At 39.3% G+C, this 24,718-nt stretch overlaps 1 protein-coding gene across 2 annotated transcripts in view; it reads right to left on the bottom strand.

The window, feature by feature from the left end:
* MAP3K4 (mitogen-activated protein kinase kinase kinase 4) overlaps window positions 1–24,718 on the bottom strand; it is a 111,972-nt gene that overhangs the window by 74,276 nt on the left and 12,978 nt on the right. For both annotated transcript variants that reach the window (XM_082668546.1, XM_082668547.1), the window contains exon 2: window positions 4,349–4,539. In XM_082668546.1, coding sequence (XP_082524672.1) covers window positions 4,349–4,539 — 191 coding nt within the window. The remainder of the gene's footprint in view (window positions 1–4,348; window positions 4,540–24,718) is intronic.

Raw genomic sequence — 24,718 nt, 5'->3', positions numbered from 1 at the left:
AATTTTGCTTTTTAACATAAGAAATATATTTGGGTTTTGTCCAGGTTCCTGACACAGAGCTCCTAAAACCCTTGGAATTTTCTGACAGAAGTGTCTTTTTTATTCATAAGGAGCCCCTGTCAATCACACCTCAATTTACACTAATGAGGCAACTTAAGTGATAAACGTAAGTCAAGTGTGTTCCTGAGTTCTGTGAGCAGTTCTCTCACGGGAACCGTCAATTTATTACCAGTTGGTCAGAAGGTTGCCTGGTACTAAATTTCCAATTATAAAAAATAAGCCAATAACAACAGTCGTTGGTTATTTTGAGCCTAGGATAATAAGAATATTTAAAGAATCATATCCATATAATAGCTCATGACAATGGCTACCATCACTAAAGACAACAGTGTTAGCGGTTACTCTACCCACAGAACCGTGAGCACAATAAAATGGACGCTTTCATAACACTAAGCTTTGGGTGGTTGTCACACAGCAAAAGATAAGCAGAAAAACGAAAATATTATCGGTGATGTTAACTAAAAAGATGAGCTCAACTTTCACTGCAGTTCTAAAGTGAATCGTATGATTCAGGCAGCCTTTGCTTGTTGCAGAGAGAAAGAAATAATCCGTCAGTTCATATTTCCTTGGAAAGCTTTTAAAATAAATCTGGCCAATCTAATTAATTTTAAAAATCTCTTGAAAATACTGAGAGACCAATACACTATTATGATTGACAAATGAGTTTGAAATACTGGTCTCCCTGACTCAGCCTTCAGGCCATAGCACAAAGGTCACTTGTTCCAGCAGTCTTCCCAAGCCCAGGTCTGCTCGATCCCCTCCTGTGGGCACCCACAGAAGCCCCCCCTCTCTCCCCTTCACCCCAGCTCTACCACACAAGATGGGACTGCCTGCTCATCTCTGTGGTTCCTGCTGGAGACGAGCAAGGGCTTATCGATCATCTAACGCAATACCCGCCTATGGAGTCACTGAAGTTGCGAGTCAAGGGAAAGAATGAAGGAGAAATAAGGGAGGAATGGAAGGGAGGAAGGAAAAAGGGGATGCGAAGAGGAGGCAGAAGAAAGGAAAGAGAGGTAAAGGCAAAAGGAAAGGGAGGGAGGTGAGGAAAGAAAGACCCAGAGAAAAAGTAACTATGATGGCAACATACAGAGTGAGAAGAAGAAAGGGGGCTAGGAAGAGCTACAAGAAACGGATAAGCCAGACAGGACTGACCCAGGCTGCAGTCCCAACTCCATACCTTGGTAACTATGTGACTCAAGACTCAGTGTCCTGAAAGGAGGGGCACCAATTAATAAGGGTACAGTCAATGATATAATTATTTAATTCTACTTTGAAATTTAAGGCAAGTGGTGAGAAAGAAACCTTTAGCTCACAATAATAATGACAGCTAGTAGTTACTGAACATAAAACCCTCACAACACCGTAAGGCAGATTACCTCACAGATAAAGAAAATGAGACACGGAGGCGGCACATACAGAAGGTGGTAGAACCAGGATGGGAATCCAGGCAATCCGGCAACCAAGTGTGTGCTCCGGTCCACCATGCTCTGCTGCTGCAGCCGGCGAGTTCTCGAGTACTGTTTGTTCCACCAGCTCAACACAAACACGCCATCCCCAAAACAGTAACATGACCCACTGCCCAACACGGTTGCTTCATTTCCGTCGTTTTTTGGTGTTCATGAACAAGAATGTTGACAAAAACAGTTCACCAGACAGCAAACACACTGCTTTCTAGTATATGCATGACTGCGACAGTTAAAACTACAAGCCCTAGAAACTCTCTGTGTCGTGTCCTCAACCATAAATTGAATAATAATATATAGAACCTACATCTCATTGGGCTATTACTATATTTAAAAGATAACTCTTTTGACGAGCTCAGCACAGTGCTTAGGTAAAGCACTCAAGAACTGTGAGTGAGAACCGGGCAGATGTTGCTACAAATGATTCAGCAGCCATTAAAATGAACAGCACAGGTTATTCTATGGCACAGAAAGTTCATGAGTCATTAAAATGAAAAAGGAAGCCAGCTATAAAATAGTAAAAATAGTATGATATCATATCACAACACAAATATATGCAAGTAAAGAGACCACAAGGCAAAGATGGTAAAAGCTGTTATTTCTGCATATTGGGTTTATGGGTATTTTTCTTTCTTTTTGTCAGTATTTTCTAAACTCCCTACGACAAACATGTAATCTTTTGCAATAAGAAAAAACATAAGTTGTTAGGAACTTTGGTGCCCTAGGTCTGCTGATAGATAGCTACAAATCCAAAGGTTTATGAGCACTCTTTCTTTACCTGCAAAATGGCAGGAATTAACGTGGTCTCTGAGACCCCTTCCAGATCTAAAATTCTGTAATTTTATGAAATAAACAACTGAAAGAAGTTGAGGAGGAAAAGAAACAACCTTCCCTCTTCCTTCTATTTCTGACACAGCCCAGAAGGACAGCAGAGCTCAACAAGTATCCAGCGACGGGTTTTCTGACTGATTACTAAAGACATACAGTCATGTCAAGTACCACATTCAGAGAAGCTTAACCCCTGCTGCTTGCACTGGGAAAAAAGTCCAAACTGAGGACCAGGAGAACTAGTTCTAAAATTAGTCCTGGGAGTTCCCGGTGGTCCAGTGGTTAGGACTCTGCGTTCTCACTGCCGAGGGCCCAGGTTCAATCCCTGGTCAGGGAAGTAAGATCCCACAAGCTGTGTGGCATGGCCAAAAAATAAAAATAGTACCTAAAATTAGTCCTGCCACTATCTCAAGCCTTCTGGCCTTGAGAAGTTGCTTTGAAACCCTGGGCCTCACCTTCTCAATCTATAAAATGGGGGGACTGTGTTCTCAACTCTGGTTCTAAAATAGTATGAACAAGTGAAGACAAAGCAGATATCCTACTGGCACCACCGCATTTCACCACCACGAAGCAAATATGTAGTAACTAACATTGGTTCAGTAGATGCTGCTTCAAAAGGAACTTCTGTAGGCATTTGAGAAATTTCTTTGAGAAAATGGAAAAGGATTGATTTTAAAGATAATATATTGCAATGGAAAGCTATTACTTTCCAACAGGGGTAAATACAGATCATAGGTTAACATCTTACTACAAATACAGTTTTAAAAGAAAGTAAAAAAAATCATCTTCCCTGTGGGAAAGAAGGACTATTTATTACTTAGGAATTCCTCCTTGGATAAGACTTCACTCAAGCAAATAAGTTCAATAAAGTCCATTTCTCTTACCCTTCTTCTTTCTTGAGGAAGGGCTATGATAGGGACACAGAATGAACTTGCCGACATTAACCATGAGAGATCAATGTGTGGAAGAGATGTGTGGGAGAGGGAAAGAGAGGAAGAAAGTGAGCTAAAGAAAGGGAGCAATGGAAATGAGTCTCTTCAGTAGGGAGAACATGTGATAAGGGGAAATCTCTCAGAGGAGGTAAAGAATGATACCCCTATCTTGCACAGCAATAGGTAGCTGAATTCTAGGAAGCTATGCGATCAGTTTCAGGACAAGTGGTTTGCTGAAATTAACAGAGAAATTCTAAAACCGTGAGGCTTCGGTGACCTGAGGTTCCATGCCAGAAAGCAGGCACAAGGAAGCAGGTCAGCACGATTCAGTTCCTCTGCCTCAGAACAGAACAGCTGTGACGCGCTCAGAGGAAGGAAGAAATGAAAACAGAGAACAGTCTCAGGAGCAGGAACAGCTTCTAGGAGCAGAACACTATCTGGGCTTTGGGATTCCAAACAGAAAGAAAAGTACAACACAGATTCTGTGCGTGATTATAAGGTGGGACACCATCCAGGCCCTGTGCTTAGTGGGAACGAGGGCCCTGTACATGAGGGCAGCATCATGGTCACCGGCAGAGCACAGGTCTCAGGCCGCCTGGGGAATCCTGGGGAAGAAAGCCTGGCCCTGCCTCTCCCAAAGTGCCCAATACATCATGTCAGGAAGAGAGAATCTAGAAGTTTCAGCCTAAGAGATTCAAAGAATAAAAGAAGGCCACCTATCCCGTACACCAGCAGCCATCCTGGACAGGCACGCTGATTCATCCACGTTTGTCCTCTTCCACGTCCTAAAAGGAATGCAAAGGCCTCACACACTGACTTTAACAATTACAATTACAAACCTTTCTATCTCTGGAGAATTATTTTCTCTTTTATTAACAATATTGCTAATGGTGATAATTCAAATATTTAAAAATAAAACTTTAAGGCAGCATAAAATCAAATTTAAAAAAAGAGGAATAACATTATTGTAGAAAAAGCATCTATCAGTAGTTACATGTTACATAAAGATTACATACCAACCATGCCACGCCCCCTCAAATGTATCGTTTTACGCACAAGACTTACCTTTCACATTAGCTCGACTGGTGGGCCGCCCTACATTATTCCTCTGGTGTTTGGTTGACAGACGCTTCCTCTGCCGAGGCGTGCTGGGGGGAGAGGGACCGTAAAGGTTCTCTGTATTTGTTTCATCTGAAAAGTCCTCAGGATCAGACTCAGAATTCTTACAAGCTGAATCTCCCAATGCGCACTCTTGTCTACGGAGCACAACAAGCAGAGAAAACATTCAGGAACGTATGAAGGGAATTCAAACTTCAATGACTTAAAATTTCTTTTAAAAACTCTCCATAACACTTCTCTGTGGATATGTCTCTTCCTCAGCCTTGTAATCTTTCTCCTCTATCTGTACTTGTAGAAACTCATGAAGAGAACATAACGACCGTGTTCCTGCTCTCACCACGAATAAAGAGAACTGATGTGCAGTTCCTGTTGTTTAGAGAATTCTTTCTAACATAAATGAAGTTTAAAACTAAAAACTTAAGGATCGGGGAAAAAGAGCAAAGGACTAGAAGATACAAATCAACAGAACTAAGCATCACTTACGTGATAGTTGGTGACAAGCTTAACTGCTGAGTGGGCAACTCTTGCCCTGACGTCAGAGTCCCACTGCTTTTGCTTTGTGAAGCACACAGAATAGAAAGCATGACCTGAGCAGCAAAGCAGAGAGCACTGATGACATGTGGTAGGTCAGGGTTTCTGTGTTCTCTGATAAACACTTCAGGGCAGCACTCAGGTTAGGGAAGTTGAAAACTTCCCTAATATGGGAAAGGAAATAGTCAATCAAGTCCAGGAAGCACAGAGAGTCCCATACAGGATAAATCCAAGGAGAAACACGCCAAGACACATATTAATCAAACTATCAAACATTAAATTCAAAGAAAAAATGTTAAAAGCAGCAAGGGAAAAGTAACAAATAACATGCAAGGGAATCCCCATAAGGTTAACAGCTGATCTTTCGGCAGAAACTCTGCAAGCCAGAAGCGAGTGGCAGGACATTATTTAAAGTGATGAAAGGGAAAAACCTACAACCAAGATTACTCTACCCAGCAAGAATCTCATTCAGATTCGACGGAGAAATTAAAACATTTACAGACAAGCAAAAGCTAAGGAAATTCAGCACCACCAAACCAGCTTTACAACAAATGCTAAAGGAACAACAAATGCTAGGCAGGAAACACAAGAGAAGGAAAAGACCTACAATAAGAAACCCAAAACAATTAAGAAAATGGTAATAGGAATATACATATTGATAACTACCTTAAATGTAAATGGATTAAATGCTCCAACCTAAAGACACAGACTGGCTGAATGGATAAAAAAACAAGACCCGTATATATGCTGTCTACAAGAGACACACTTCAGTCCTAGAGACACATACAGACAGAAAGTGAGGAGATGGAAAAAGATATTCCATGCAAATGGAAATCAAAAGAAAGCTGGAGTAGCAATTCTCATATCACACAAAATAGACTTTAAAATAAAGACTGTTACAAGAGACAAAGAAGGACGCCACATAATGATCAATCCAAGAAGAAGATATAACAATCGTAAATATTTATGCACCCAACATAGGAGCACCTCAATACATAAGGCAAATGCTAACAGCCATTAAAGGGGAAATCGACACAATCGTAGCAGGGGACTTTAACACCCCACTTTCTCCAACGGACAGATCATCCAAAATGAAAATAAATAAGGAAACACAAGCTTTAAATGATACATTAAACAAGATGGACTTAACTGATATTTTTAGGACTTTCCACCCAAAAACAACAGAATACACTTTCTTCTCAAGTGCTCATGGAACATTCTCCAGGACAGATCATATCTTGGGTCACAAATCAAGCCCTGGTAAATTTAAGAAAACTAAAATCGTATCAAGTATCTTTTTGGACCACAACACTATGAGACTAGATATCAATTATAGGAATAAATCTGTAAAAAATACGAACACGGACTTCCCTGGTGGTCCAGTGGCTAAGACTCTGCGCTCCCAATGCAGGGGGCCCGGGTTCAATCCCTGGTCCAGGAACTAGATCCCACATGCCTCAACTAAGACCCGGTGCAACCCAAAAAAAAAAAAAAAAATACAAACACATGGAAGCTAAACAATACACTACTAAGTAACCAAGAGATAGCTGAAGAAATCAAAGAGGAAATCAAAAAATACCCAGAAAAAAATGACAATGAAAACACAACGACCCAAAACCTATGGGATACAGTAAAAGCAGTTCTAAGAGGGAAGTTTACAGCAATACAATCCTACCTCAAGAAACAGGAAACAATGCAAATAAACAACCTAACCTTATACCTAAAGCAATTAGAGAAAGAAGAACAAAAAAACCCCAAAGTTAGCAGAAGGAAAGAAATCACAAAGATCAGATCAGAAATAAATGAAAAAGAAATGAAGGAAAGGATAGCAAAGATCAATAAAACTAAAAGCTGGTTCTTTGAGAAGATAAACAAAATTGATAAACCTTTAGCCAGACTCATCAAGAGGGAGAAGACTCAAGTCAATAGAATTAGAAATGAAAAAGGAGAAGTAACAACTGACACTGAAGAAATACAAATGCTCATGAGAGATGACTACAAGCAGCTATATACCAATAAAATGGACAACCTGGAAGAAATGGACAAATTCTTATAAAAGCACAACCTTCCAAGAGTGAACTGGGAAGAAATAGAAAATATAAACAGACCAATCACAAGCAATGAAATTGAAACTCTGATTAAAAATCTTCCAACAGGGCTTCCCTGGTGGCACAGTGGTTGAGAGTCCCCCTGCCGGTGCAGGGGACACGGGTTCATGCCCCGGTCCGGGAAGATCCCACATGCCACAGAGCGGCTGGGCCCGTGAGCCATGGCCACTGAGCCTGCGTATCCGGAGTCTGTGCTCCACAATGGGAGAGGCCACAACAGTGAGAGGACCTCGTACAGCAAAAAAAAAAAAATCTTCCAACAAACAAAAGCCCAGGACCACATGGCTTCACAGGTGAATTCTATCAAACATTTAAAGAAGAGCTCACACCCATCCTCTCAAACTCTTCCAAAATATAGCAGAGGAAGGAACACTCCCAAACTCATTCTATGAGGCCACCATCACCCTGATACCCAAACCAGACAAAGATGTCACAAAAAAAGAAAACTACAGGCCAATATCACTGATGAACATAGATGCAAAAATCCTCAACAAAATACTACCAAACAGAATCCAACAGCACATTAAAAGGATCATACACCATGATCAAGTGGGGTGTATCCCAGGAATGCAAGGATTCTTCAGTATACACAAATCAATGTGATAAACCATATTAACAAATTGAAGAATAAAAACCATATGATCAACTTAATAGATACAGAAAAAGCTTTTGACAAAATTCAACACCCATTTATGGTTAAAAACCCTCCAGAAAGTAGGCATAGAGGGAACTTACCTCAACATAATAAAGGCTATATATGACAAACCCACAGCCAACATCATTCTCAATGGTGAAAAACTGAAACCATTTCCACTAAGATCAGGAAAAAGACAAGATTGCCCGCTCTCACCACTATTATACAAACTAGTTTTGGAAGTTTTAGCCACAGCAATCAGAGAAGAAAAAGAAATAAAAGGAATCCAAATCGGAAAAGAAGAAGTAAAACTGTCACTGTTTGCAGATGACATGATACTATACCTAGAGAATCCTAAAGATGCTACCAGAAAACTACTAGAGCTAATCAATCAATTTGCTAAAGTAGCAGGATACAAAATTAATGCACAGAAATCTCTTGCATGCCTATACACTAATGATGAAAAATCTGAAACAGAAATTATGGAACCTCTCCCATTTACCACTGCAACAAGAGGAATAAAATACCTAGGAATAAATCTACCTAAGGAGACAAAAGACCTGTATGCAGAAAACTATAAGACACTGATGAAAGAAATTAAAGATGACACAAACAGATGGAGAGATATACCATGTTCTTGGATTGGAAGAATCAACATTGTGAAAATGACTGCACTACCCAAAGCAATCTACAGATTCATTGCAATCACTATCAAACTACCAATGGCAACTTTCACAGAACTAGAACAAAAAATTTCACTATTTGTATGGAAACACAAAAGACCCTGAATAGCCAAAGCAATGTGGAGAAAGAAAAATGGAGCTGGAGGAATCAGGCTCCCTGACTACAGACTACACTCCAAAGCTACAGTAATCAAGACAGTATGATACTGGCACAAAAACAGAAATACAGATCAATGGAACAGGATAGAAAGCCCAGAGGTAAACCCACACACATAGGTCACCTTATTTTTGACAAAAGGAGGCAAGAATATACAATGGAGAAAAGACAGCCTCTTCAATAAGTGATGCTGGGAAAACTGGACAGCTACATGTAAAAGAATGAAATTAGAACGTTCCTTAACACCACACACAAAAATAAACCCAAAATGGGTTAAAGACCGAAATGTAAGGCCAGACACTATAAAACTCTTAGAGGAAAACACAGGAAGAACACTTCATGACATAAATCACAGCAATATCCTTTTTGACCCACCTCCTAGAGAAATGGAAATAAAAACAAAAATAAACAAATGGGACCTAATGAAACTTAAAAGCTTTTGCACAGCAAAGGAAAGCATAAATAAGATGAAAAGACAACCCTCAGAATGGGAGAAAATATTTGCAAATGAAGCAACTGACAAAAGATTAATCTCCAAAATACATAAGCAGCTCATGCAGCTGAATATCAAAAAAACAAACAACCCAATCCAAAAATGGGTGGAAAACCTAAATAGACATTTCTCCAAAGAAGATATACAGATTGCCAACAAACACATGAAAGGATGCTCAATATCACTAATTAGTAGAGAAATGCAAATCAAAACTACAATGAGGTATCACCTCAAACTGGTCAGAATGGCCAGCATCAAAAAATCTGCAAACAATAAATGCTGGAGAGGGTGTAGAGAAAAGGGAACCCTCTTGCACTGTTGGTGGAAATTTAAATTGATACACCCACTGTGGAGAACAGTATGGAGTTTCCTTAAAAAACTAAAAATAGAACTACCATATGACCCAGCAATCCCACTACCAGACATATACCCTGAGAAAACCATAATTCAAAAAGAGTCATGTACCACAATGTTCACTGAAGCTCTATTTACAATAGCCAGGACACGGAAACAACCTAAGTGTCCACTGACAGATGAATGGATAAAGAAGATGTGGCACATATATACAATGGAATATTACTCAGCCATAAAAAGAAACGAAATTGAGTTATCTGTAGTGAGGTGGATGGACCTAGAGACTGTCATACAGAGTGAAGTAAGTCCGAAAGAGAAAAACAAATACCGTATACTAGCACATATATATGGAATCTAAAAAAAAAAAAAAAAAAAAAAAGATTCTGAAGAACCTCGGGGCAGGACAGGAAAAAAGATGCAGACGTGGAGAATGGACTTGAGGACATGGCGGGGGGAAGGGTAAGCTGGGATGAAGTGAGAGAGTGGCATGGACATATATACACTACCAAATGTAAAACAGATAGCTAGTGGGAAGCTGCTGCATAGCACAGGGAGATCAGCTCGGTGCTTAGTGACCAACTAGAGGGGTGGGATAGGGAGGGTGGGAGGGAGAGGCAAGAGGGAGGGGATATGGGGATATATGTATACATATAGCTGATTCACTTTGTTATACAGCAGAAACTAACACAACATTGTAAAGCAAATATACTCCAATAAAGTTGTTTTAAAAAAAAAAAAGCAGCCTGAGAAAAACAACTTAGTTTGGAAGCTTTAGCTAAGAAACAATACATAATGGGGGGAGGGGTAGGAAGAGAAATCAAGCTAAAGTTTATTCCTTTAAAAAAAAACCATTTAGACACAAAATCTAGGAAAATAAATACTAGTTCTAAGCTCAAGAGAACTTCCATCATTTCAATTAACTAACCAAAAGCATCCAAAACCTCATTCTGTATCAGCTCATGTGAGATGAGCTAATGTGGTCAGTTGACTGGTTCAGAATGTTCCCATGGATACCAATTATTTTGGATGGGGAAAGTAGTACAAGGTCTACATCAGCTGCCCTGAAACATTTTTCTTGTGTTTGAAAACATACAAATGTGAAATGTCTTTCTGGTACTAAACTTCTGACAGTCACAGAAAACAATGTTGCATTCTTTTAAAATAAAACTTTGCTCAAGTACCCTTCACTTGACACAGAATCCGGTCTAAGAAAAGCATGTCTTAAACTCAACCCACGGGGGGTTTAGTGTAGTTTTTAAATGAAACATGTGAAAGACAAAAATTCAAATAACTTGGGGTTAAATAGTTCTGCTCTGACATAGTAGGTGAAACCACATGGTGCCTGAAATAGCTCAAAAATGATGAAGCTGGATTAGATGAGCTTGAGAACATCGGTGGTTTTGCAAAAGCCCTAAAACACAAACAAACAAAATAGTTCATTAAAAGTTCTTTAGCAAAGCCCTTAAACATAAAATATTTCATTCCAGGGCTTCCCTCGTGGCGCAGTGGTTGAGAGTCCGCCTGCCGATGCAGGGGACACGGGTTCGTGCCCCGGTCCGGGAAGATCCCACATGCCACGGACCGGCTGGGCCCGTGAGCCATGGCCACTGAGCCTGCACGTCCGGAGCCTGTGCTCTGCCACAACGGGAAAGGCCGCAGCGGTGAGAGGCCCGCGTACCGCAAAGAAAAAAAAAAAAAATTTCATTCCACATAAGCGCAGTTCTCAGCCGTGTGGCGCTGTCTCCGCCACCTCCACCTCCCCATTAACCTATTCCCTATTAAGTAATAATTAAAGGCAGGCATTTGCCACTGTGGGAAAGGGAGGAGGGGTAGGCAGAGGGGTTGGATTTTCTAAGTTTCTTTTTTAAAGAACTTATACACAATAGCTTGCTTGGCTTCAGTATAAATTAAAAGGAGCTAAGCTAAGTTTGAGGTGGCACAGGTCGGTGTGTACTGTAAGAGCCAATACTTAGCTGATCTTTACTATCGGCTGGCAGTTGAACATTTATCAGCCTACCTCCAGGTAAGCCGTTATCAAATCTCAAGTTCATCCAACATTCACTATGTAACTTTTGCATTGATTCAGAGTGTAGGGTCTTTACAAACCTAGCATGCCTTCATTATTTTTCAGTACAGACACTCAAACTTTTTTCTTTAACTAAAATTCTTTTTTTTAAACGAAAGTAGATATTTTAAAACAAGATTGTCTATGGAAATGAACAAGAGACTATCCCCCCAACTAGACCTGAAGCTCCATGAAGGCAGGGACCTCATCTGTCTTTTTTACCACTGTTCCTCCAGTGTCTAGAACAGTGCCTGGTACAGATGACATGCCCAATAACTGTCTGCTGAATAAACGGATTTGTAAGGTTAACAATTTTATCTCTGATACTTCAGACATAATTATTATCTAAATTGTATTTTAATAAAATCACATTTAATAATTTGAAGAATGTAAATTTTTAAAGGCTACAAGAACTAAAGATAGACTTCTGACAATAATATTGTTTAACTGACACTGTAACCCTAGGTGCGAACATGACTATTTACTGACCAAAACAAGAGCAATGGAGTATGGTATAAGGAATAATGGTTTTGGAATCAGAATGACACGGGCTGAAATCCCTTCGTTCCCACATTTAACAGTAAGAATACAAGTTTTAATCAAATTATTGTTTGCTTACAAACACTTTCATTTATTGAAATACATATTAAAAGCATCAAAAATGAGACATGCAAATAAAAAATCTGAAACATCTGTGTTGGCTGTTACTTTGCTGGCCTCCCAGCATTCACATCCTTGTATAATCATCTCCTCTTGAATGTGGGTTGACCCTGTGACCTGCTTTAACCAATGCAATGTAGCAAAAGTGACTCTGGGTCAGTTCTGGGCCTAAGCCTTAAGAAGGCCACCTTTGTACTCCAGGGCATGCTAGCCACCATGTAAGAAATTCAACTACCCTGAGACTGCCATGGTCTTCAAAGCCTAACTAGCCAGGTGGAGAGGCTGCATGAAGGAGAAACCAGATAGGTCAAAGTCTTGCTAAGCTCCCATCCCAGCTGACAGTCAGTGCCAACTTGCTAGTGTGTGAGTGAGGCTATTTTGGACCTTCCAGCTGTCCCTGAGCCCAAGCCAACACCACGAAACGCAGAAGAACCACTCAATACCGTAACAGATAATAAATGGTTTTTACTTTAAGCCATTAAGCTTTGGTATGGTTTGTTAAATTAAAATAGATAACTGACAAACATAAAAAGTTAAACATTTTATTTTTACTTTAAGCCCATGAATGGGTTTAAATCTGCCACGACTTTGATGAGGCTACAGCCTTGTCTTTTGGTGTGAGTCCCTGAGAAAAGTCACGAGTCAACTTTGTCACATATACCACAACCAAAGCACTGCATCTGCCATCCCCACTCTCTAGTTCTTTAAAATGGAACAAGAATTTAAAGATTTTCAGAGGGTAATATTTCTGGATTACCTAAACTTCAACAGTTCTCTCCTATCCCTAATTTGATGGTAAGTTTCTTTTCACGACCTATCTTTTGGAGACTTTCCAAAGCATTCCAAATTAGTTTATACAGAAACTACAATTCTCTTTTGCATTCACATCTCATATATTTGCATAATAGTTTACTAAATTCTGCAATTACAATTAAAGCGTACAATAGACCTAAAAAGATTTAGGAACAAACCAGGAACTCCTGATAAGCATATAGTTCAATTGATGGGAACGGAAAATCACAGGCATTCTAGAGACAGCCTATTAGTCACAGGCATTCATGATGCTGTGAGCGTCAGTCAATATGTCTTATAGAAGAAATGGATAGGGTTAGGTCTTGGAAAGGGTTACATAGATGAGTGTATAAGGCCTGCCTGGCTTAGATCTTCTAGAAGTCTTTTATTTCACACAAAGATTTTTACAAGGTATACTTTAGCAGTCCTGATGTAGGTCAAACAAAATAGAACACAAAGATAGAAAACATATATATATATATATATATATATATATATATATATATGAAGAAAAATTATCCCACATGGATAAACTTTACTCATCATTAGAAATAAAAATAATTACAAGCTATTTTTAAAATATTTTCAGATGAAGGCTTTCAGAAAATAAAATCATATAAACAAATATTACAAAATGCTTTAAAGACTTCACATTATTATTCTTCACTTCTGGTTAACCAGAAGATATCCAAAAAGAACTAGAACAAAAAAAAGAGAGAAAAGTTTTAGGTATTCAAAAACATATGAGTCATGCTATAGATAAAAGACAAGTGTGATTATTTCTATTATTTCTGCAATTTTACTGCCAACAGTTGAGTACTTAAAAACAAGGGGACAGGGCTTCCCTGGTGGCACAGTGGTTAAGAATCCGCCTGCCAACGCAGGGGACAAGGGTTCGAGCCCTGGTCCGGGAAGATCCCGCATGCCACGGAGCAACTAAGCCCGTGAGCCACAACTACTAAGCCTGCGCTCTAGAGCCCGCGAGCCACCACTACTGAGCCCGCAGGCCTAGAGCCCGTGCTCCTCAATAAGAGAAGCCACCGCAATGAGAAGCCCACGTACCACAACGAAGAGTAGCCCCCGCTTGCCGCAACTAGAGAAAGCCCGCGCGCAGCAACAAAGACCCAAAAACAAGGGGACAAAGAAAAAGACACTTTCAAGTGTGCGTTCTTATTTTTGCCAGTTCTAATGACCCCCAAAATGTGAGTATATCTATTGATATATCTTTATCCAAAGCTTTGCAAATCAATACTAGATTGTATGTGTACAGATTAGCAAGGAGAGAATCAAAAGGGAATAAAAACTCTTCTTAGGTGCACCTGGTTGTACAGGAGTGGATGCAGGGAGCACTTCTTTCAATACAGGAAGTGAAAATAAGCACCACTTCAGTCTCACTGTGGATGCAATTTACAATGAAATGCCAAAGAAAAAAACATTTAAAGAAAATCAACATAAAATGATGATTCATTCGAAGGTTTTTATAGGCTTAAGTAAAGAGAACTCTGGGACTAAGGCAGGGACATCTGAAAGATGAAAACCTGCGTCAAAGCTGGGAGGAAAAACAAACAAAGAGGCTTATCCCTATGCCAAGTGCACCCAAAACATTTAAAGAGTTTAAAGAGACACAAGACAAATGTTTAAAACTTTAAACATAGCAAAAAAGAATTATGATCTCCCTCTACTTTCTTTCTTACAAGTGAGAACATTTAAAAAATCCCCTTATTGTAATTTGAATTTATATCTGAAAAAAGTATTTTATGCCATTACTTCCCATGTAATTCTCAGAAATCAAGTAACTGAAGAGCCACTTTCTGTAGGAAACAGATGAGTTGTCTGCATCGCCTTATCTTTTTTCTAATTTAAATTTTAAAAAGTTACTATAAATATAAATATGCTCTATGACACACATATCCTTTCAAAAGATGAACTCCAACTGTTGAGGGGATAAATCGAGGAAAAAATACAAGCGTATGAGATACTCTCCCAGGGTTTTCAGTGAAGAAAAATGGAAAGAAAAGTGGGAAAAGAAATTAGGACCATTTGGACATTAAATCTCTCACCTCTGCTTTGACACTAGCACAGAAAGAGCTCATTTATCTGGAGACCAGATCTTGGTTTCCAATACCACGCATCAACAAAAGAACAAGGACTTCTTGGAGAGATGGCTGATTCCAGGACGGGGGCAAGGAAGATGTAATGTGAGCTTGAAGTATCTTGTAAGTGCACCAAGTGAGGAAGTGTTCAAAAAACAAAAAAGCAATGGGATCATGTTAAAAGGACACAGGAGCAACTGAAAGAGCTCCCACTGGCCGAAGCTGGAACAATCTGAGCAAGAAAATAAATGACAGAGCACTGGATTCTAATCATGAATCCATGAGTTCATATGGATATAAACAATCACTATATAAATAACCAGGAGAAGAGACAAATCTGGACAGAAAAAACCCAAACAATTTACGCAGCCAAGTGATCAAAGTTAACATCAACAGTGACAAGTCACGTTGAGAGCATGAGCTCCTGATCTGATGAGAAGGGCACTTCACCTCTATGGTCATCTTCCCAAAACCCATAACTACAGCCAAACCATGATAAAAACAGCAGACAAACCCAAACTGAGGAACAGTGTAGAAAATACCCGACTGGCACCCCTTAAACTGTTCAAGTCATCAAAAACAAAGAGGGTCTGAGAAACTGTAACAGCCAGGACACGGATAAGGAGACATGATGACTAAATATAATGTGGTGTCCTGGATGGGATCTGGGAAGAAGAAAAGAACATTAGGAAAAATGAATGAAACTGGAATAAAGTACAGAGTTTAAGTAAATAATAACGTGCCAATATTGTATCGTTAGTTGTAACAAATATACACTGTAATGTAAGATTTAACAACAGAAGAAACTGGACACAGGATATATGGAAATTCTCTGTACTATCTCCAACTGTCGCTAAATCTAAACTATTCTAAAATTCAAAATTTATTTAAAAATTAATTAATATAATGACATTATATGGAAGAGTTCCATGACAATGCTGAAGAAATTTGGGTTACTATACAGGTATAAAAGACTAAGAGCCAGGACTAAATGAAAAATGTAACATTAATTATAAAATTAAGCCATTCTTTATCAGTATAACCAAGATTGCGGTTGTAAAACAATTTTTAAATGGTAGGTGAGGAAACGCCATTTAAAGCAGTGACTTCCTAAACTGGGATATGCATCAGATTTCTATTTATGCTTTTCATCAGCTATATAATTTGTCACACAGTAATGAACAATTTTCATTGTAACAGTATAACTACTACCTTACATACCAGATACCAACCATCTGCCAGACACTGTGCTAAACATTCTACACGATCTCATTTACTCCCTATGGATTAAGGACTATGGCACCATTTTAGGAAAGGATACTTTGCCCAGAAGGCTCATCCTCGTTGATTATAAGAATTACCATATAGTCTCATTATCAAATACCTATCGCTCAATTAGGCAATCTACAAATGCTATGCCATTTGGTCTTCCCAACACCACTGCAAGTACTATCACAATCCAATCCCTATGTTGCAGAATAGGAAAAGGAGTTACAAAGGTAACTTGCCTGTTCCCTGCGAAGTGTCTGTGCCGAACTGGAGCCCTGGTCTGACCCCAAGGCCCGGGACCCTCCCAACTTCAGCCCACCCCTCACTCCTAGGTCACTGGGATGTCTGCCTTCTCCCAAAGGCAGGCACAGAGGAGTACCTCCCCTGTGGAAGGAGGTCCCTACTGGCTGGAGAAAAAGCCTGGGGACAGTTCAGGGACTGAGTTCTCTGGCCAGCTCTGGGGCTCCCTTCTTTGGTGAAGTCTTTTAGCCACTCTAGGTCTATACTTCCTCACCTGTCAGCCTAGGTAAGACGCTGAGTCTAAATTCCAGCCTGGGGAGACACAGCGTGCTTATGATACAAATGACAGGGGGAAAAGTGAGAGTTTTGTTTGGCCTGCTTATGTCTGCATATCAAATAAAAGGTGTAACTCAACTCCACTCTCCCTCTGGTAGCTTCCTACAGCCCCTAACAAGTATAGGAACCACACCCTGTCTTCCCTGGAACACCAAAGTACTATTCCTCTAACAGAGGACTCATCAGACCAGGCTGCTGTTTCCGTTTCATGTAAATCTGTGTGTGTTTAAGACTAAAAAAGTGTAAAACTACCCACTACAGGGAAAGAAAAACAGGCCTTTTAAATTAGAGGCCAGTTATTTGGAATTAACAACAATTAACTTTGTTTGAGAATGGATTTTGTGTAAGAGATAGAAAACGATATAAAATTTTTAAATGTATGTTATTTTATTTCATTCCCTTTCAGTTTTTTGTTTCTTGGGTCTCTAGTCCAATGATTTATTTATTTACAGTTGAAAACACATATTAACTGTTTCATACTGCACTATGTGTGCATGTGTGTCAACTACACCATTAGACCTTCACTTCATTCACCATCAGCCCTACTGGACAAGCGCTGTGCTGGGAGTTGAGGAAACATACAGTAGTGAACAAGAGAATCACCATTCCTTCCCTCTTAAAGTTTTCGACCTATAGAAAGAACGAGGTATTTAGCATATAAGTACACACACAAAAGTCTTTAAAGTGCAGTTCTTCATTATGCTGTGAAGGAAGATTACAAAGCATACCAGCAGACAGGATCTAGCCTGAAGAACCCACAGGGTGATAATAAAGAATACATCTCCAAAGAAGGAACACTTAAACGGAAACTCAGAAGCTCTGAAGGCACTGACCAGAAGGGGGGGGGGGGTGGCTGAGACAGAAGAGCCCACAGCTCATTTGAGAAACATAAAGGCCATGATGGCCTAGAGTAGAGGGCAGAGCAAACAAGAGCACCCAAAGGGGCAGGCAGTCATCAGATTACGCTAAAGCAGATTCATCCTAGAAGAAAGGTGCAGCCGCAAAGAGCATTAAGTAGGGGAAGGGCATGAGTGAGCTGACCTTTCTCGCCAAAGTATTTCCCACATCACCTTACACTAGCAGACAGGCATAAAGATATAACACAAGGCCTCTCAACTATTCAATCTTAAAATCAATCTAAACAACTATTCTGTCTACACTAGGCCAACAAGCAAGACCAATTCACCTGCCAGGAGCCAACAGAGGAGGAAAAAAAGAATTGTTCACTTGAGAGGAGTTATGAAATCCTTAAAAATGGCAAGTTAACATCTAAGAAATAAAACACTATTCAACATCAAAGATGTAATTAAAGACACAGACAAAAAGTTTGTCTCATGGGCTTCCCTGGTGGCACAGTGGTTGAGGGTCCGCCTGCGAACGCAGGGGACACGGGTTCGTGCCCCGGTCCGGGAAGATCCCATGTGCCGCGGAGCGGCTGGGCCCGTGAGCCATGGCCGCTGAGCCTGCGCGTCCGGAGCCTGTGCTCCGCAGTGGGAGAGGCCACAACAGTGAGAGAGGCCCGCGTACCACAAAAAAAAAAAAAGAAAAGTTTGTCTCATGAAAAACATAACTTTCTTCTAACTAAAAACTATATAAACTGGGGGAAATAATTATAATGTACCTAAAAAAATTTTAGAAAGAAGCTCCTATTTTTAATTTTATAGTTTTCTTCACTAAGAACATAATTGGTAACTGCGGTTGAATACATAAGGCTAATGTGAAATTAACTGGAAATGTCGGGCCTGAAGGCCCGTGAGTATATAAATACCACTCACAGTTTCCGAAAAGAAGTATCTCACAGTATATAATTAAATGCAACATGTACAAAATACAGGGAATGTAAAAATAAAGTATCAAAACTATATTACTTTATATCTCCATCACAGAGACTATGAGTCCTTTGAAACTGAATGTAAATTTTAATCACATCCATTTTTGGAGTCAAGAGTCCATAGCTTTATCAGATTCTCAAATGTAGTCTATGACCCACAAAGGGTATAGAAGCATGGACCTAGACAATATTTACCACACAGTTAGCAGGGTTCTCCTTTCAAAATATCTCATCCTGACATATACTAAACAGACATTCAAAGGATAAAGGTATCAGATGAATAAGTAATTCAAATCAATACTCAAGCTACAAGGTTGCTTCCACCCGCACTAGGCAAGAATAACAACCCCCCTCCAGACCACATACACTGGCTTTGCCCAAAGCTGACTTCTAAATCACATCAATGTCAAGTGCACCAAATAAGACAGCAATTTTCAATCTTTTGTGACACTCTGTTGTTTTACGTTTGGAATGACACCGTCCTCCATGCTTCTTGTAAAAGTGGTTAATTAAAATAAATTAACATTTAATTTAACAGCCCAATTAATTTAGGAATAATTAGAAAAATCCTTAAATGGTTCATAAGCAAGGCTACAACTAAATACAATAAAGGCAAAGCCTCTTGGAAAAAAAATTTAAGCAAACATGGAACACAATGGTTTGGTGAATGAGATAAAAGGAGAATGTTTCATATAATACATTACTAGAGACGTGAACGCAGAAGAAAACAATTACAAGAATAAAGTTATTGGGGCTTCCTTTGTGGCACAGCGGTTAAGAATCCACCTGCCAATGCAGGGGATACGGGTTCGAGCCCTGGTCTGGGAAGATGCCACAGAGCAACGAAGCCCATGCACCACAACTACTGAGCCTGCACTCCAGAGCCCGTGAGCCACAACTACTGGAGGCTGCGATCCACAACTACTGAAGGCTGCGATCCACAACTAAAGCCCATGCACCTAGAGCCCATGCTCCACAACGAGAAGCCACGGCAATGAGAAGCCCACGCACCGCAACAAAGGGTAGCCCCCACTCGCCACAACTAGAGAAAGCCTGCGCACAGCAACAAAGACCCAACGCAGCCAAAAATAAAGAAATAAAATAAATTTATTTTAACAAAAAAAGAATAAAGTTATTTATAAAACTGACATACAAGGGTAGAAACCATGGAAGAAAAAGAGATTTAAGCAGTGATTTTCCAGTGATAATTTTGGGTTTATCTTTCTTGACGCTAATTGAACTGTTTGAATCTATGGGTTTATAGTGTTTGTTCATCAAATGTGAAACATTTACAGCCATATTTCTTAAAATATGTTTTTCAGTTTTCCCCCCTCGCTTTCCTCTTTCAGGAACTCCAATTACAGATATGCAGAGGGCCTGATATTATCCCATACGTCGCTGATGTTCTATACATTTTTTTCTAGTCGGTGTACTCTCTGTACTACATTTTGCATAGTTTCTATTGCTATGTCCACAAGTTCAAAATTTTTTCTACAGTGCCTACTCTGTTGATAATCCCAACCAGTGTATTTGTCATTTCAGATACTGTATTTTTCATCTTCAGACATTCCATTTGGGTTTTTTTTAATATCTTTTATTTTTCTCCAATGTTCATGCTCTCCTTTAAATATACCTGAACATAATTCAATAATAAAAAGACAAACCAATTAAAAATGGGGAAAGGATCTGAATACACACTTCTCCGAAGATATACAAATGGCCAACAAGCACCTGAAAAGATGCTCACCATCACTAGGAAAATACAAATCAAAACCATGAGATAGTACTTTTCATCCATTAGGGTGGTTATAATCAAAAAGTCAGAAAGGGACTTCCCTGGCAGTCCAGTGGTTAAGACTCCGCACTTCCAATGTAGGGGGCACGGGCTCAATCCCTGGCCAGGGAACTAAGATTTCACGTGCTCTGCAGTGCGGCCAAAAATAAATAAATAAATAGTTTAAAGTCAGATAATAACAAGCATGGGCAAGGATGTGAAGAAATCAGAACTCTCATACACTGCTGGTGGGAATGTCAAGTGGTGCAGCCAGTTTGAAAAACGTATGACCCAGCAATTAGACTCCTAGGTATATATATGCAAGAAAAATGAAAACATATGTCCACACAAACAACTGTATAAACACTTGAATGTTTATAGCGGCATCACTCATACTAGCCAAAAGGTGGAAACAACCCAATGTCTATCGAGTGAAGAACGGATAAGCAAAATGTAGCATATGCATTTAGTGAAACATTATTCAGCCAAACAAAGGAATGAAGGACTCATACATGGTACAACATGGGTGAAACTTGCAAACATTAGGCTAAATAAAAGCTGTCATAAAAGACCATATATTATATGATTCAATTTATAAAACATGTTCAGAACAGGCAAATATACTGACACAGAAAGTAGACTAATGGTTGCTTAGGACTGGGAGGGATGGGGGTTGGGAGGCAGCAGTAGCTAAAGGGTACCAGGTTTCTTTCTGAGGTAATTAAAACACTCGAAAATTGACCAGGTGATGTTTGCACATACCTTCGAGCACACTAAAACAACCGATCTGGACACTTTAAATGCGCGAACTGTATGCCATGTGAATTACAACTCAATAAATTTATTTTATTTTTTTTTCCCCTTCCCTTTTTTTTTTTCGTGGGGACACCTCGGATATGAACCAAGGACCTCTTGATTGGCAGAAAGCTATTTAAAACAAAATAAATACGTAAAGGCAAGATACCTACTCCTATAGTTCTCTTACTCTCCATGTAAAACCCAGTTTCAGTCAGAATACTTTCTGATAGCCTAGAAATGGAATGTTTAAGAATTCAAATATATATACTTTAAGGTCAGTACAAGCTTTTAGCACCAAAAAAAAAGGGGCTATCTCACTTGTTCATGTCCTGAAGAAATTTTGAACAGCAAAACACTTGGGAAACTGTATGATACAGATCTCTACATAACCAAATTACCTTACTTTAATCACCTATTATTCAAATTCTAACAAAATAATTTGAAAAAGCACTAGCAAATGAGCAGGATTTGAACAGAAGGCAATCCTATTTCTACTAAAACAAGGGGAATTAGGGATCTTATGACAGGTTCTACATCAACTCTCATTCAGAGAGCGATTCTAAGAGGAGCGCTCTTACCAGGTATGTAAGATGTAGTATCCAGCGATGCAAAAATGAATAGAAATCTTGCATACGGAACCTTAAAAAAAGACACTCCTTTGTCTTTTATTAGTTCACAAATTCTCAGAAAATGCGAACAGAAAGGGAATACAAAGGAAGAGGTGCCAAGAACCAGTAAAATTATTAAAGTCTTGTCAGTGATAATTCATTGAATTAACTCATTCATTCCATCAACAGATACTTACGCAGTATCTACCATGTACATAGCTATTAGAACAAGATTTACAGTGATATAAAAATACATACAACCTACATTATAAGCTCTTTTATGGCTTACAGTTTATGTAAGCTATGGTATTTTTCCATAAAATATAGAAAATGGTACTTATGGTATTTTTCCAGAAAAAAATGGGTCTGAAATGATTTTCCCTTAATTACATGTGTTGGACTTCCTAGCTTTAAAGAAATGGAAGAAAATTTAAAAGAAAATATTTAACTATGTGAACATTTAAAACTTCAATATATAAAAAAATAATAACTAAACATATTAAAAGTTAACCTGGAAAAAAAAATGTCCTTAATTTATAAAAGAGTCATTATTGTAAAGCAATTATACTCCAATAAATATGTTAAAAAAAAAAAAAAGACTCATTAAAACTGGCAAGAGGGCTTCCCTGGTGGCGCACTGGTTGAGAGTCCGCCTGCCGATGCAGGGGACACAGGTTCGTGCCCCGGTCCGGGAAGATCCCACATGCCGCGGAGCAGCTGGGCCAGCGTGAGCCATGGCCGCTGAGCCTGCGCGTCCGGAGCCTGTGCTCCGCAACAGGAGAGGCCACAGCAGTGAGAGGCCCGTGTACCGCAAAAAAAAAAAAAAAAAAAAAAAAAAAAAACTGGCAAGAAAAACCCTAAGATACAAACAGCAAAATAAGCAAAGAATATAAAAAGATAATTCACAAAATAAATTTAAGTAGCAATAAAACATGAAAATAGTTCCACCTATTTAGTAACCAGACACTCAAATTAAAACAAGATAACCCTTTCCGGGCTATTAAATTAGCAAAGACTTTTTATAATAATACTCAAAGCTAGAAATCTAGTAAGGTAAGCACTATTTGTGGCCTATACATTCACATAATCTTTTCAGAAGAAAATGTTTAACAGTAGATATTAAAACTCTGAAATGTGTTCAAACTCCTTTCAAATTCTACATTCAGGAAATGACTTTACGAGAGCAGCCAGAAGAGCATTAAGAGTTGTGGATCAGCACGTTCACGGCAGTGCTACCCAGGACAGCAAGAAACTGGTAATACGTAAATGGTTTAGAGCATGACCATAAACTGAAATTATAGAGCTATTTTTAAATGATGTTTTAATATTTTTACTAACATGGCAAACGCTCACAATATGTTCAGATAATATATCATGCCCACCTCAGTCTAGAGGGACCTCTTCTCACCCCTGTATAATTTACTTGGCAATTAATCATTCTTTTGATATCTTTTACTGCTATAATAAACTATTATTTAAATCATTCACCACATCCTTTCACATTTATGCCTAAGGAGACAGCATATAAAATACAGGACCACAGACTCTGAAGCATAACAAGGATGAATGTGTCCTGACTCCAGGTATTCTAAACTAATACATCCATCTCTCTCTCTTTCTCTCTCTCTCTCTCTGTCTCTCTCTATCTCTCTATATATCTATCTATCTCTCTCTCTCTATCTATCTCTCTCCCCTTTATTTATTTTTTTGGCCGCACTGCACAGCACACAGGATCCTACTTTCCAGACCAGGGATTGAAACTGCGCCCCCTGCAGTGAAAGCCAGGAGTCCCAACCACTGGATCACCAGCGAAGTCCCCTGAACTAATACATCTCTTAAAGACTCACTTTCTCCACCTGAAAAATGCACATCTATTTTACAAGTTCATTGTAATCATTATATAAAACATGTTATACTATTTGAATGATGGTACACAGGTACATGATAGATGTAAATTTACCATTTCTGCACCAGACCATGAATTATAAAGCTTCTATTTACCTTATCTCTTCTCCTTAACTAAATTATAAATCCTCTGAAGACAGGGCATGTTTTACGTTACACTTACACATAATACAAGTATTATCTACCTGCCTAGGCGACTGTGAGAGGATTCAGAAGACAAGTGCCATTTGAAATGACTGCAGTAGAAAAGTGAGGAAAGGGTAGTTGATACACAGGAACCAATCTACTCAAAGGCAAGAAGTTGAGAAAAAAGATGCCATGTTCAGGAACGGGAGAGATGTTCAGTGTGGATGACGTCTATTTGGCCTGGACCTTAAGCTTAAAGGAGTTTCAAATTTAGCTACCTTTGAGTGGCAAATTTGTTTAGGGATGTATTGAAAGGTCCGCTCACAAACAGACTTTAAGTGAAATTCATGGCCTCCCTATTTCTAGCTAAATCTGAGGGTAGGGAGATCTCCAACCCAGAAAGCTCCCTGGACCAGGGGGTAGGGGAGAAGAGAGGGGAGTTGTTATTTACTGGACACAGAGTCTCCGTTTTGCAAGATGAAGAGTTCTGGAGATCTGCCACAGTGTGAACGAATATACTTAAACACTACTAAGCTGAACACTTAAAAATGATTACAATGGTAAAAAACAACCCCCCCCAAAACCCTGAGTGAATAAAAACACCCTGGGATACGTTTACACAATGAAGTACTTTATAGTAACAAAAATAAAAGAACCACTATCACCCAAAACAACATAGGTGAATCTCATGAACATCATGTTGCATGAAAGATGTGAAATATCACTAAGTGTCGGGGCAGTGAGGAGAGGAGGGTAGTGGCCGTGAAAGATGTGAAATATCACTAAGTGTCGGGGCAGTGAGGAGAGGAGGGTAGTGGCCGTGAAAGATGTGAAATATCACTAAGTGTCGGGGCAACGA

The sequence above is a fragment of the Grampus griseus genome (assembly GCF_964374135.1).
Source record: "Grampus griseus genome assembly, chromosome: 13".
NCBI classification, from domain to species: domain Eukaryota; kingdom Metazoa; phylum Chordata; class Mammalia; order Artiodactyla; family Delphinidae; genus Grampus; species Grampus griseus.
The sequence above is the reverse complement of the archived record's forward strand: the minus strand, read 5'-3'. Positions and strand labels throughout refer to the sequence as shown.